Raw genomic sequence first — 16,556 nt, forward strand, 5'->3', positions numbered from 1 at the left:
CCCTTCCTCAGGAATTAATGAAGCTAACACAGACTTTTCTAAATATAAAAGCATAATTCACACATTAACAAAGACTTTAGAGGTATTGGGGAATTTGTTCAGCAATTCCCCAATACCTCTGTTTATCTAAAGTCTTTGTTAATTACGCTCTGCTACAATGTAAAGTAGCGAGTGTACAGCCTGTATAACAGTGTAAAATTGCTGTCCCCTCAAAATAACTCAAACACACAGCCATTAATGTCTAAACCTAAATGGAAATGTCCAAATTGGGCACAATAAGCCATTTTCCATCCCCAGTGTCATGTGACTCATGTTACACGGTCCCATGTGTGAATGTGGAGCAGGTGTGTTAAAGTTGGTGTTATCACTCTCACACTCTCTCATACTGGAAGTTCACCATGGCACCTCATGGCAAAGAATTCTCTGAGGATCTGAAAAAAAGAATTGTTGCTCTACATAAAGATGGCCTAGGCTATAAGAAGATTGCCAAGAACCTGAAACTGAGCTGCAGCACAGTGGGCAAGACCATACAGCAGTTTCACAGGACAGGCCTCGCCATGGTCGACCAAAGAAGTTGAGTGCACGTGCTCAGCGTCATATCCGGAGGTTGTCTTTGGGAAATAGACATATGAGTGCTGCCAGCTTTGCTGCAGAGGTTGAAGGGGTTGGGGGGTCAGCCTGTCAGTGCTCAGACCATATGCCGCACACTGCATCAAATTGGTCTACATTGCTGCTGTCCCAGAAGGAAGCCTCTTCTAAAGATGATGCACAGGAAAGCCCGCAAATGGTTTGCTGAAGACAAGCAGACTAAGGATATGGATTGCTGGATCTCCTCGCACCGATACTTCCATGGGCTCCCAAATTCTCGGTCCCCCTGTAGGCTTTTATCAATCCCGGGTCAGTGTAATATAAAAGGTATTTCATTAAAAAAAAAAAAAAAAAAAAAAAAGCACATAAGTATTAAAATAAATATTAAAATAAGGAAAAATCAACCAGATTGTCCTCAATGACCACCTCCGGATCAGAGCTGCTGGAGTCTGGATAAAAAAAATCTAGAGGAATGTCCCAATACATATAGGCCAATAAAAATATAAAGTACCAAATGTTCAGTCTGTTCACTTCATGCTGCCACACCAATGCATTTCACTAAAATCCACTTAAAGAAAAAAAACACGTCACCACAAATCAGTCTACACCTGGACACAGACCACTCCTGGGAAGATTATCCAAAGACCTCTTGAAGGTCTTATCCCCCTCTATGTGAAGATCAAGTTAAGTTGTTCTCTTTTTTTTTTCTATTATCATGTGGTGCGTCCAAGCCGCAGGAGGCCTCGTTGGCTGAGCCCTAAGCTTCCCTACATGCAGCTGGACAGAGTGTCACAGGAGGGAGACCTGATGTGCGGCGGGCATAGGAGTATCTGCTGCAGAGAAAAGTTTAATTCGTGACCTTTCCCTATGCGCGACCTCCCTGCGATGGAGCGGCAACGTGGCATGCAGCGGAGGTTGCAGGGGGAACTGGAAGCTGGGGATGTGGCCTACTCCACAATGGAGCAGCGTGGAGTGCTGCAGAGGTTGAAGGGGGAACTGGAGGCCAGGACTACCCCGCGATGGAGCGGCAGCGTGGCGTGTGGCCGAGGTTGCAGGGGGAACCGCAGCAGGTAGGGAGCTTAGTGGAGCAGGCCTGGGAGCCTGACAACAGTATTATAACCCTGCGATGGAGGTAGCTTGACTGAGGTCCATAGTGATGTCTTCCAAGGGACAGGAAGGAACCTGAAGTTGCTGTCGAAGGACTGCAGGGCGTAGGCGAGTATTCTTGCATGTAGCGCATACAGGGCAGGAAACCACATACTCAGTGACATCCTTTGGTAACCGAGGCTACCAAAACAAGACGAGAAACTAGTTCCTCAGTTTTCCAAACACCATCATGTCCTGCTAGTCGAGAACCATGACAGTACTGAACGATGACTAATCTGGCACGGGAGGGAACATAGATATATTCTCAACAGTAGGTTAAGTAGCGGGTTGTGCTTCGCTTCCATCAAGGCGGGACAGAGCATTTGCCCTGGTATTCTTGGAGTCCAGCAGATAAATCGAGCTGTAAGGATTTAATCAAGATTTCGATGGTCTGTCAATACCATTATTGGGTGAACAACAACTTCTAAAACGTGCTGCCATTCCTTCAGAGCACCCTTCATGGCCAGCAATTATTTTTTCACCCACAACATAGTTGATTTCAGCTGGGGATAATTTACAAGAAAAGTATGCAATGGGAAGTAGATGGTGTTTGGGCTCCCGTCTTTGGAGAAGAACAGCTCCTACTGCTCGGTCAGAAGTGTCAACTTCTGGGAAACAAAGGAGAGATGGATCAAGAGCAGAGAGAATAGGAGCAGTAATAAACTATTACTTTAACCCCTTAATGACAATTGCCGGTTCTGGCACGACACGGAAAAACAAGTCGTTTACGACAAATGACGTGCCAGAACCGGCACGTCTTTAAACGAGTGCAGAAAGCGATCTACGTTCGCTTTCTGCACCCAAACGGCGTTGCTGTAATGCCTCGACCTCGAGGCATTCAGCGACGCCACGATCGGCACCAGGGGCCATCTTTGGCCCCTCCCCGGGGCGTCAACAACCGCCATACATTGTATGGCGGCGGACGCCCGTTTTTAAAGCGTTTAGGAGGCGATCAACGATCACCTCCTAAACTTAAATGGTGTCTCTGGAATGCCTCGATCAGGAGGCATCCAGCGACACCAAACACTTACCTCTAGATGGACTGTGACCGCTCCTGAGAGCGGTCACAGCCGCAGCTGCCGGTGATCTTCGCCATCAGCAAGATGGCGGCGGCCCGGGAAAAAAAAATAATAAAGATGAAAAAGTTCGCTAGACGGTCTCCAGACCCTCTAGAGAACTCTGGCTCCACTTGCAGGTTGAATACAGGTACTGCATTCAACCATGCAAGTCAATGGAGCCCAACTTTCTAATCACAGTGTGATTAGTAAAAATAAATTAAAAAATAAAATAAAATTAATAATAATTAGAAAAAAATAGTAAAAAAAACAGTAAAATGTAAAAATTATTTCCCACTGATGTCACTATCAGGGGAACCTTCAAGTTGAATTTTTTTTTTTAAATTTTTTAAAAAAAAGGCAAAAAAAATAAAATATATATATAAAAAATATATTTTTGTGAGCAAGTCCTAAAATTAGCACATTAGCTTAAAACAATTCTCGCATGGAAAGAGTTAAAATATTGGCATATTAAATGCCCATGGGGTGTCTACTTGATTGAATTGGCCGGGTTCAACAATGTCCCAATTAACACGGGGGAAAGGATGGCCACACATTTAATTTCCAATTAGAAAAATGCACACGTACCAAATGTGGCTTTTTAGTTCCCCCAAAAAATGACAAACCCATGCATGTGGAGTATCACTGTACTCAGGAGATGTTGCTGAACACATATTGGGGTGTCGTGTGACAGCAGCATATACCAGGAGCTGTAAATTCATACATTACATAGGTGTGTGGGGGAAAAATACACACAAAAGAATACTACTGCAAACTTTGAAAAAATTCTGGTGGTAAAATGTGTGCATGCAAAGAGTTAAAATACCAGCATTTAAAATACCCTGGGGTGTCTAGTTTTCAAAAATATATGGTTTTGTTGGGCACACTGAAATGGCCCAGCTCAAAGATGTAACAAATAGGACATGGGCAGTGGATCCCCAAATGCCAAAGTTCAAAATTGAAAAATGTGCATGTCCCAAATGTGGCCCTTTTGCCCCCAAACAGCCAGGCAAAATCATTAATGTGAGGTATCGCTGTACTCAGGAGATGTTGCCGAACACATATTGGGCTGTTTTGTGATAGTGACATATACGAGAACCTTTTAATTCATACCTGAAGTAAAATGTGTGTGACAAAACAAATGCAAAAAAATGACTACCACAAAGTTTGACAAAGACTGGTGGTAGATATGGTGCATGGAAAGAGTTAAAATACTAGCATTTTAAATACCCTGGGGTGTCTAGTTTTCAAAAATATATGGCTTTATTGGGCATACTGAAATGGCCCGGCTCAAAGATGTACCAAATAGGGCATGGGCAGTTGAAAATGCGCATGTCCCAAATGTGACCCTTTTGCCCCCTAACAGCCAGGCAAAATCATTCATGTGAGGTATCGCTGTACTCAGGAGATGTTGCTAAACACATATTGGGGTGTTTTATGATACTGACATATACCAGAACGTGTTTATTCATACCTGAAGTAAAATGTGTTTGAAAAAACAAATGCAAAAAAAATTACTACCATAAAGTTTGACAAAGGCTGATGGTAGAATTAGTGCTTGGAAAGGGTTAAAATACTAGCATTTGGAATACCCTGGGCTGTCTAGTTTTCAAAAATATATGACTTGATGGGGTAAATTGCATTGGCCGGCTTCAAATATACCCGAAATGGCACATGGGGGGAAGAATTACCAGATTTGGAAAAAATGGCTTTGAAATAGCAAGACGCTACCTGTACTTATTGCCCCATAATGTGTAGAAAAAAGCAAAAAAACATAAAAACATTGGGTATTTCTAAACTCAGGACAAATAGTAGAATCTATTTAGCAGGTTTTTTCATTACCTTTTATAGATGAGTAAAAGATTTTTCAACTAAAAGTTAGAAACAGTAATTTTTTTCTACATTTTTCACCATATTTTATACTTTTTTTAATAGTAAATAATATGATACAATCAAAACAATGATGATCATCAAAAGAAAGCCCTTCTTGTCCTGAAAAAAACAATATATAATGCGTGTGGGTTCAGTAAACGAGAAAGAAGAAAATTACAGCTAAACACGAGCAGCGCAGAAATGTTAAAACGGCCATTGTCACGAAGGGTACAAAAAGTAAAATCAGCCTTTGTCACGAAGGGGTTAAAGAGCAACATTAGTTATGCTAAAGTGCATTAACTCTCAGTAAGAGCAAAACTCACAACTAAGAACAGGTGGAAGATGGGCTACACATTTTGTGTTAATGGTATATTGTAATATTAATACAATGAACTATATTAACACAAGATTTGATAAATATATCACCGAGATTAACAAATCTAGTTGAAAAACATCAACATCTGAAAAAGTTTGGGGGAAAACTGCTATAGGAAAGCTTACCTCATTATTTGGTTCTTGGATTACTTTATATAGAGCTGCCACAATGGATTTCTTGCGATGAAGGGTTGCAGCATATGCAATAAGGTGGGTTTCGGGTAATATCTGTTAAGTATAATAAAATGAATGAACACAAAAAATTCCGAATATTGAAGTTCCAAAATTTTATTTTATTTAAAACCCCCACAAATTTTTTATGACTAGTATTAGATTAACAATAGGTTTTCAAACACATTGGACTACTTTCTGTTTTTTTATTAAACAGTTATAGTTTTGTGTAATACGTTTTCATGCAGCTGCATTGTAGCCATTTGTATGTGTACTAGTTTTGTACTCTTAGCTTGGTCTGCTAGACAAACACTGATGTTTTCCTGATACCTTATACGCCTGTGAATGGTTCACCTAGCTGGACCCTCTGATTAATGGAGAAACAGACTATATTTGAATTTCCATAAGGATGTTTGAGCAGAGAAGATCACCCAACATATCACATAAGTGACAACAAAGGCAGGCTCCATGACCAAGGATAATGAAAGGAGTTGGAACAAATTTAGATAAATCAAGGATTGTGCCAATGCTAACCCACATAACTGTATACAGCAAGGAGAAAAACTTCCACTTTAAATGTACAGCAAGGGTCAAAAGCAATTGTAGGTGGAAATTTTACCCAACAACTAACACGCACCTAAATATGGTTAAGCACCACCAAATACATTCCTAAAGTAAACTCGTTCATGACCAAGGGTTTATATTTCTGTAAATAACTCAGATTTTTGCCCTTTTAACATAAGTTTGTTAAACTATGACTCCCCTTTGACAAGCAGGGACTTCTTTTAAAACCATAGAACTACACAAAGATCTTGAAAATGGAGATAGCACAGAAAGGAGAAGGGTTTCAGATCAGAACAAGGGGGTGGAGATGGGGGGAGGGGCAAGATCAGAACAGAGGAGGTATGTATTAATAAAAATTCTCATAAAATTCAAGAGACTCAGGGTAATATTAAATGTATGCTTGCTAATGCAAGAAGCCTAAATAACAAAATGGGAGAACTAGATGCAATAGCATACACTAAACAATATGATATAATAGGCATAAAAGAAACATGGTGGGATGAGACCCATGACTGGGCAGTTAACTTAAAAGGTTATAAAAAGCAGGAAGGGAGGAGGAGTATTCTTGTATGTTAACAACGAGCTAAAGTCAAATATTAAGCATCTTGAAGGTGACAAGGGAAATATTGAAGCTTTATGGGTAGATATCAACTTGGGGCAAAAAAAGGAAAACAGTTAATGGTTGGGATATGTTATAAACCACCTAATGTTAATAATGATGAGGAAGAGCAGCTGTTAGAGGAAATTGAGAAAGCTGCACATCTGGGTAACACGTTAATTATTGGAGATTTTAATTACCTGGACATAAATTGGGATAGAGGGACTAGTAGTTCTGCAAGGGGATTCAGGTTTTTGAACCTGTTAAATGACACCTTCATAACACAACTGGTACAAGCAACAACTAGAAAGGATCTGGTGATAAACAATGTTGATCTTGTGTCTAACATTCAAGTGGGGCAGCACTTGGGTAATAGTGATCACAATATGGTCTCTTTTGAAATAAACTCAAAAAAAGAAATTGCCCATGGGGAATACTAAAACGTATAATTTTAAGAAGGCCAATTTCAATACGATAAGGGCAGCTTTACAACTTATTGACTGGCATAAACTCTTCAGGGATAAAAACACTGAGGAAAAATTGAGTATTTTCAAACAAATATTAGCAGGGTACACTTCTCAGTATGTACCACTAGGAAACAAATATAAAACAAACAAATTGAAACCAATGTGGTTTAGTGGGGACGTTAAGCATAAAATTAAAAAGAAGAAAATGGCTTTTACAGCATTTAAATCAGAGGCATCCTATATAAGATATAAGGAAGCCAATAAAGCATGCAAAAAAGGTGATTAGATTGGCTAAACTAGAAAATGAGAGGGTGATTGCCAAAGAGAGCAAAACTAACCCCCAAAAAGTACATAAATTCTAAAAAAAAACAAAAAATGAAAACATAGGTTCATTAAAAACAGAGAGGGGAGTGTTGGTTAAGAAGGACTAGGAAAAAGCAGAAACCAGTTTAAATAACTATTTTTCCTCAGTATATATTAAGGAGGAACCTATGGCAATGGATATACATAGGACTACTGAAATTTTTTTTCAGTCAAACTGTGATTGGATGGCTCAGGACAAGGTGCTGCAGCAACTAAAGAAAGTTAATGTTAACAAAGCTCCGGGGCCTGACGGTATTCACCCACGAGTACTTAAAGAGCTGAGTCAGGAAATAAGTGAACCTCTGTTCCTAATCTTTCAGAATTCTTTTCTTTCAGGAATTGTACGAGAGGATTGGAGGAAGGCAGATGTGGTTCCTATTTTCAAAAAGGGTTCAAACTCTGTGCCCAGAAACTATTGACCTGTGAGCTTAACTTCTGTGGTTGGGAAAGTATTTGAAGGGCTGTTTAGGGATAATATTCAAGAATTCATTGGGAAGAACAGTATTATTAGCATAAATCAGCATGGTTTTTATGAAACATAGGTCCTGTCAAACTAATTTAATTGCATTCTATGAAGAAGTAGAAGTGTAGATCAGGGTGTTGCAGTGGATGTAATCTACTTGGATTTTGCCAAGGCGTTTGACACGGTTCCACACAATAGGTTAGTATTCAAACTGAAGGAAATTGGTCTAGGTGCAAATTCTTGTTCTTGGGTAGAACATTGGCTTAGAGATAGAGTACAGAGAGTTGTTATAAAAGGTAAATGTTCAAGCTGGTCAAAAGTGGTAAGTGGCGTCCCTCAGGGTTCTGTTCTGGGACCAATTTTATTCAACATATTTATAAATGACCTGACAATAGGTGTTGAGAGTTATGTTTCTGTGTTTGCAGATGACACTAAACTATGTAAAATAAAACAGGGGGAGCGGGATATTACTGTGCTGGAGAGGGATCTAGATAGACTGTGGGAATGGGCACACAAATGGCAGATGAAATTCAATGTAGCTAAATGTAAAGTTATGCACTTCGGGGTATGGAACGCACAAGCAACCTACACCCTTAACGGTAGTGAATTAGGGGTAACGACAAATGAGAAGGATTTGGGAACTGTTATAGACAACAAACTAGGCAACAATGTGCAATGTCAGTCTGCGGTTGCTATGGCCAGTAAGGTATTGTCGTGTATAAAAAGGGGCATCAAGTCGCGGGATAAAAATATAATTTTGCCTCTGTATAAATCAATGGTAAGGCCGCACCTTGAATATGCTGTGCAATTTTGGGCACCTATTCTAAAGAAGGATATCATAGCACTAGAAAGGGTGCAGAGGCGGGCTACAAAATTAATAAAAGGAATGGAGCACTATAGTTATGAAGAAAGGTTAACAAATTTAAATCTGTTTAGTTTAGAAAAACGGCGCCTCAGAGGGGATATGATAGCATTATTGTCAAGGGTGAGTTAGGGGTCGGAGCACAGCACATAGAGACACCGGGTGCAAGGGGGTAGAGTAAAGGGCAGTCCAGCAAGCAGAGTCCAGTATACAGCCAAGGGTCAGAAACTCCGTACAATCCAATAGAGATATGCAGCACAGCAAGGGTTAATCCAAATAGCAAATCCAATAATCCAGCCAAGGGTCAAGAAGTCCGTGAAATCAAAATGTAGAATAAACAGCAACAGGGTATACAAACAGGTAGGGAACTTGAACAACCAAGTACTGAAGGTACAGGGCTGCAGGTTTAAATAGCCCGCCAAGTTGTTACTCCTCCTCTAACCCCTCCTTCCCCCTCCTCTCCCTGTGACTGCCTGTTACTTCCTGATCCCTCCCCTCTGCGGTTAGCCCGCAGGACACGCCCCCCCGGCTGTCTGTAGCGGTCTGGGACCGCGAGACATGCCCCCCCTGGCGGTCTGCAGCGGTCTGGGACCGCAGGACCCGCCCCCCCACCATTCTGCTTGTCACGGAGACCGGGGACGCAGCCCGGAGATGCAGTGCCGCGCGGCCGAGGGTGCTCGGTGGTGTCGCCACCGGGCGAGGACCACCGCCGGCGACGGGTAGGGACCCGACAGCCACGCGGCCGAGGACGAGGGCGCTCGGCGGTATCTCCGCCGGGCGAGGACCACCGCCGGCGACGGGTAGGGACCTGACAATTATATAAATATATTTGGGGCCAATACACACCATTGTGTGGAAATCTATAAACAGATAGGACATGTGGTCACGCGTTTAGACTGGAAGAAAGGAGATTTAGTCTAAGGCAGAGGAAAGGGTTTTTACAGTAAGGACAATAAGGATGTGGAATTCTCTGCCTGCAGTAGTTTTATCGGAGTCTGTACAGACGTTTAAACAGCAACTGGATGGATACTTGGAAAAACATAATATTCGGGGATATAATCTTTAATTATGGGGAAACAGCTTATTGATCCAAGGAGAAATCTGACTGCCATTTTGGGGTCAAGAAGAAATTTTTTTTTCCCCTGGTTGGTGCAAAATTGGAAAGAGCGAAACTGGGTTTTTTTGCCTTCTTTTGGATCAACAAACAAATTAACAGATATAGGAAAGGCTGAACCTGATGGACGCATGTCTTTTTTCAGCCTATATAACTATGTAACTATGTAATTGTCTTCTGCCTATCATCCTGAAACCAATGGGCAAGCCGAACGGACTAATCAAATGTTAAAACAATACCTTCGTATGTATGTCACTAAAGATCAGTCCAACTGGGCATCTTTAGGCCATCTGGCTGAAATGTCTCATATCATGAAGTTCTTAAGACCTCTCCTTTCTGCACAGCTATGGGATTTGAACCTAACTTATGGCCACTCAACAGTCTCCCTTCTGATGTTCCGGCCACCGACTCCCATCATAAGTCTTTGCAACAACACTGGAAGGAAGTTTCAGAGGCTATCATTAAAGCTAAGATACTTCAAAAAAGGTCTGCAGACAAACGTCGTTCAGTAGGACCACCATTATCTCCTGGGGACTCTGTCTGGCTTTCCACACAGCATTTACACCTCAGACAGAACACAAAGACCCTAGGTACCAAGTACATTGGTCCTTTTAAAGTCCTGGCAAAGATTAATGACGTCTCTTACTCCCTGGAGCTTCCACCCAATATGCGTATACATAATGTCTTCCACATATCACTGTTGAAACCAGTGATTCATAACCGATTCTGTCGTCAGCTGGCTCCGCCGAAACCCGTTTTGGTCCAAGGTTCTGATGAGTATGAGCTTGAGGCCATCATCGACTCGAGAATATGCAGATTACAATATCTCTTCCACTGGTTGGTATACGGACCAGAAGAACGATCCTGGATTGATGCGCCCCGTCTGATTCGTGCTTTTTTTTTTAATCATAGTCATCCTACCAAACCAGCTCCTGGTCGCTGGCACGCCTCCCTGTTAAGGGGGGGTAGTGTAACTACGGGGTACTTACCTTCCGTCCCCCTAGAACCGTCGTTCTACTGAAGCCCCTCATTGTCTGTAGCCGCTGGCAGGTTTCCTGAACGCAGACTGCACGCGTGCCACCATGTGGCCTCTTATAGACACTACACTTATGCGTTCCAAGCCTCCGTTTCATGCGGGGCGGGAAATACAATTAGTCTGTCTATTTAAACCTGGCTGTTGCACTAGCTCAGGGGCGTCCAACATGCGGCCCCTCGAGGTGCGGCCCGCGTGAGATCGGCAGCCAGGATCACAAGAGCCCTGCTGTTTACTTGTGGGAGGGGCTATTCTCTGCTCCAGTCCTGCTTCCTCTGTGGGGAGAACGAGGGAGGCCGCGCCCCCTGCTGAAGTCTGTGATCGGCATTGAGAGAGCTGTAGTGCAGGTAAGGGGGTGTGGGAGGTTGTGTGAATGAGTATGTCTGATTGAGGGAATGAATCTGTGAATGAATGTGTGTGTGATAGCATGGATGTGTAAGTGCTGGAACCTAGGCATGATGGGACTGTGATTGCTGTTAACAATCCCACTCCTATCATGCCAAGTCAGTATATGCTGAAACCTGGCTAGCTGCCCGCTTGTGTATTGATGCTGCCAGCAGTATGGGGTCTGCACTTACAGCCACCCTGTACCAGCATGTACTGGCTGACTTGGGATGATAGGAGTGTGATTGCTAACAGCAATCTGCTAACAGCAATCACAGTCCCATCATGCCTAGGTTCCAGCATTTACTGGTTGGCTGGGTATAAAAAGAGTGTGTTTGCTGTTAGCAATCACACTCCTATCATGCCAAGTCAGCCAGTACATGCTTGGGCTGATAGGAGTGTGATTGCTAACAGCAATCTGCTAACAGCAATCACAGTCCCATCATGCCTAGGTTCCAGCATTTACTTGTTGCCTGGGTATAAAGAGTGTGTTTGCTGTTAGCAATCACACTCCTATCATGCCAAGTCATATTGTTGATTTTTTTGTCCAATTGTGGTGTGCTACCTTTAATAAAAGCATGGTTACACACTAAAATTGGACAAAAAATACCGGTACAATGCCCAGCCAACCAGTACATGCTGGAATCTGGGTATGCCTGAGATTGCTGTTAACAATCATAATATATAATTTTTTGTACAATTTTGGTGTGTGACTTACATTTATTAAAAGTGTGTGGGGGGTCATTTTCAGTTTCGGCTAAGTGAACCCTGAATTTTCGGTTTTGGTCCAGAATTTTCATTTTAGTGCATCGCTAAAATAAATAGAACTTTTTTATTTTTACTTATACAGAATCCTGCATTTGTAGTCACAAAACTTTCTAGGCCCAGAAATCAGTGAGAGGAAAAGTAAAGGTTTTGTGTCATTTAATTTATTTTAATCTGCATATTTTATTAAAGGCCATATTTTCTCACAGTGAAAATTTCTTTGCCCGCGCACGTATACAATTCTGATGAAGTGGCCCACTGCAGAAAAAACTTGGACGCCCCTGCACTAGCTCATTGCCTGTGATAGTGCCTTGTGCATGTTGGCTGTGCTTATTAAATTCCTTACTTCGTGATTTTGGCTTTTGACCTTGGCTTGTTTTTGACGTTCCTGTCTATCTCCTGTGTTTGACCCGGCTTGTTTTGATTATCCTGTCCCCGCCTACTCCTGACCTCGGCTCCGTGTAACGACTACTCTTTTGCCTGTTGCAACCAGTATACTGCTCTGCTCCTGTACCGGTGGATGATACCAAGTTCCTGCACTGCTGGTCCTCTAGCCGTGACAATTAAAAGGCCAACATTTTTCTTTTCTTAACCTACAACCTAAACCTTAAGAAATTCTCTGCTAACCACCATCCACAAATATTAACTTATTAAACGCAATGAGCTATTACCAACTTGCCAACTTCCTTTCTCCCTAAAAATAAATCTAATGTCTGAATAAACCTTACTAACATCTAAGAGACCAGAAAATAAACACATGTACATCAGTAATTTGCTAAAATATAATAATTGAGGCTCTGCTCAAGTCTCCAGGCAGCAACATCAATATATGCAGATAACAGCAAGTGATTCCTCTGAATTCATTTACATTGCTGAATAATGAAAATACAAAAAAACAAAACCTTTTGAAATGCATAAGTTAACAGTCACCTTGTATTCTGAAAGCCATTCTTCCACTACTTCACGTTCAGATCCCAGCATTTTCTTCTTACCACAGCCACTGCTCTGTCACTTATAGGAGGGAAAAAATCCTGTTATTTGTTTGTTGCCCACAGCAGCTCACTTTGTCATAGAACATTTTGGAAGAGAAAGAGAACCCATCTAGTCCATGTCTGGCCCCTCCCCGGACTTCAACATCCGCTATACACTGTATGGCGCTGGAGGCCGGTTTTAAAAGAGTTTAAGCCTCCTAAACATCAATGGTGTTGCTGAAATGCCTCGATAGCGCCGTGACCGCTCCGGAGAGTGGTCAAAACCGCCACTGCAAGGCACTTTGCCATTCGCAAGATGGCAGCCTGTCATTTAAAAAAATAAAGTTGGGAAAGTTCACTGGAGGGTCTCCAGACTCCAGACCCTCTTGAGAACTCAGGCTCCACGTCCACGTACTGTGGACCATGCAAGTCAATGGAGCCCAGCTTTCTAATCACAATGAAAGAATATTTTTATTCCAAAAAGAATAAAATAAATAAAATAAAGTTATTATGAGCAAGCGCTGTATCTTCCCAAAAATCTTGACAGGGAAAGAGTTAACGTAAAAGCATTTCAAATACCCAAGGGGTGTCTAATTTAAAAAAATGAATGGTTTGATCGGGTAAATTGGAGTGGCCGGGTTCAAAGAAAGGGCATAGGCACAGACTGACCAAAATGGAATAAAGTACACTTCCTAAATGTGGCCTTTTAGCCCCCAAACACCAGACAAACCCATGCATGGGTGCTATCACTGTACTCGGGAGATGTTGCTGAACACATATTGGAGTGTTGTTTGACAGTGACATATAACAGGAGCGGTATATTCACACTTCAAGTACAATGTGTGTAAAAAAATACAAAACAAAATTACTACCACAAACTTTGGCAAAGGCTGGTGGTAGAATGTCATGCATGGAAAAGGTTAAAATACTAGCATTTGAAATACCTTGGGGTGGCTAGTTTTCAAAAATATATGGTTTGATGGGGTAAATTCAAAGATGGCCCTATTAGAACATGGGGCAGTAGGACCAGATGTAAAAGTTCCAAGTAAAAAAAATGCACACTTCATACATGTGGCAGTTTACCTCCCAAACAACCCTAAAACCCATGCATGGGGGTATGACTGTACTCGGGAGATGCTGCTGAACCCATATTGGGGTCTTGTTTAAAAGTGACATACACCAGGAGCTGTAAATCCATAACTGAACCGCAATATTTGTGATAAAAAAAAACACACAAAATAAATTACTACCACAAAGTTTGTCAAAGGGTGGTAGTAGAATTTGTGCATGGAAAGGGTTAAAATACCATCATTTGAAATACCTTGTGGTAAATTGCATTGGTCGGATTTAAAGATCCCCGATATAGCACATGGGGCAGAATGACCATATTTGAAAAGAAATTGGTTTTGAAATAACAAAACGCTACTCGTACTTATTGCCCAATAAGCAAAAAAAAAAAAAGCAAAAAAATTTTCTAAAAACATTGGGTATTTCTAAACTCATGACAAATAGTAGAATCTATTTAACAGGGTTTTCATAAGCTTTTTTTTGATGAGTAAAAGATTTGTCATCATATTTTTTTTTTTTAAGGAAATTAGATGATATGATCAAAAATGGTATCTGAAGACAGCCCTTCTGTATATATATAACTTGTGTGGGTACACTAAATGGGTGAGGAGAAAACTACATCTAAGCACAAGCACTGCAAAAGTGTTAAAAGAGCCTTGGTCCCAAAGGGTCCAAAAAGTAAAAAACACCTGCTCCTTAAGGGGTTAAAATGACCGAGTGCATGATCGGGTATTCCCTTCAGTGTCACGTCTGACGTCCTCCTGCCTGTATGACCAATATTATTGGTTCTGATGGCAGGATTGCGTAAGTTGGTGTTGGTTGCATAATTTGCATATGATCTACATATTGCATTTTACATATGGTGCGATGCATGCTGGTCATAACTCACCGCCAGTCTATTGAAAGGCTCTTGGAGGCTGATGGTGATTGTTTCCCCAATAAAGTTAGTTCCTGTTTTACCTCAATACGAGCAATCGGATATCCCAGCAGGGTCTGGATATTGAGGTACAGCCTCCAGGCGCCCCCCAAGTCACGGAGGCTTCCAAGACAGCCGGCACTCCAATTAACCCCATCAAAGTATTCATTTAATAAAAACAAAGTAGACACCCTTGTGTATTTGAAGAGATAGTATTTTAAATGTTTCCATGTCATGACTTTTGGAAAGATACAGCACTAATTTTAGCACTGAAACTCATAAAATAAACTTTATTTTCATTTTTGTTTTATATTTTTGGACTTTTTCTTAAAATGACATTTTTATTTATTGTTTTTAACTATTTTTACCATTTTAACATTGTGATTAGAAAGTTAGGCTCCGTTGACTTGCATAGTTGAATGCAATTTATTTTTTTAAAGGACGCTGCCATGTTGCGAGTGGCGCTGGTGATTTCTCTCCTGAAAGGTCACAGCACGCCCTGGCATGAGTTTTCAGTGTTGCTGAATCCCTCGCTATCGAGGCATTTCAGCAACACCAAGCTCTTTTCAAATGGGCATCTGCTGCCATACATGTGATCTCGGTGATGCTAAATGCCTTGACATGGAGGCGCTACAGCGACACTGTTTAAGCGAAGATCCCTTTCTATGCTTGTTTAATGCCGGGAACGTGATTGGCATGTCACTGGTCGTTAAGAGGTTAAAGTCACCAATGATTACCAATTTCTGCCTTATTGTCATTTTCACTATTTCCTCAATTAGCAGACTATCTAGCTCTTCTACTAGTCGGGGGGGGGGGGGGGGGGGTTATAAATTACATCTACAGGAGTTACTGTATGCTTACCTAATTGTAATGTAACCCAAACTGACTTAGACTTAGGTGTTAGGTTAGCTTTTATGTTCTCTTTTACATATAGGGCCACCCTCACCCTTTCTTGCCCTTCCTGTCTTTTCTATATAAAAAGAGTACCCTGGTATTCCTATGTCCCAGTCCCATGCGGCATCTGAAACAAATCTAAATGTCTAGTGACGTCTGAGGGCTAATTACCATCTGTATTTTGCCTGGCATTAATTCTGGTATCTGACTGACCAGGTAGAAATGAGGATGGTTCATGCATTGACCCAGATAAAAAAAACAAAAACAAACATGCTTGTAATGAACCAGTAGTCCCGGGGGCGTGGCCGACCGTTGGAGAAGATGGCTGCTTGAGACCTGAGCTCTGTCGGTCCCCCGGTGATATTAGCTTTTATTAGCCAACAATAGCCACCATGGTGCGTAATAGACGGCAGTCCTCTGCCCCGTCGGTGTCTGGGGAGGGTGCCGGGTCGTCAGTGACTTCCCTTAGGGAGTACTTCCGTACCCCAGCGGCGCTGGCCTCACAGGCGCCTGAAGACCACGAGGTAGCATCGCCCGCGAGTTCCCGCGATTCTGGAGACAGGCGAGAGGGAGCTGATTCCGGAGTGCCGGGTTTACCTACCTGTTCCGCGGAGGTTCGCCAGCTCTTTTCCTCTGCTCCGTGGCGGGAGGACTTCAGCACGCTGCTTTCGGAGCTTAAACAGACCGTGACCGAGGCCGTGGCGGGCCTTCGGGCGGACTTGGATGCTGTGGACCGTCGCCTCACGCTCCGGGAGTCTGAATCGGCTCAGCAGGCCCAGAGGACATCTGCCCTGGAGCTATCCTCCGCTCGCCACGACCATTACCTGGCCGACTACAGGAGGCGTCTGGAGGACCTCGATAACAGAGGCCGACGGCACAACATTAGG

At 42.3% G+C, this 16,556-nt stretch overlaps 1 protein-coding gene across 1 annotated transcript in view; it reads right to left on the reverse strand.

Moving 5' to 3' along the window:
* The window catches only part of LOC149275958 (hyccin 2-like), a 118,967-nt gene extending 106,166 nt beyond the window's left edge, over positions 1-12,801 (reverse strand). The window contains exons 1-2 of the mRNA XM_089504081.1: positions 12,751-12,801; positions 5,163-5,264 (exon numbers count right to left, since the gene is read on the reverse strand). Coding sequence (XP_089360207.1) covers positions 5,163-5,264; positions 12,751-12,801 — 153 coding nt within the window. The remainder of the gene's footprint in view (positions 1-5,162; positions 5,265-12,750) is intronic.
* Positions 12,802-16,556: the final 3,755 nt, after the last annotated feature.

The sequence above is a fragment of the Sceloporus occidentalis genome, unplaced genomic scaffold (genome assembly GCF_023333645.1).
Source record: "Sceloporus occidentalis isolate IW3139 unplaced genomic scaffold, rSceOcc1.0.p SCAF_255, whole genome shotgun sequence".
Lineage (NCBI taxonomy): Eukaryota > Metazoa > Chordata > Lepidosauria > Squamata > Phrynosomatidae > Sceloporus > Sceloporus occidentalis.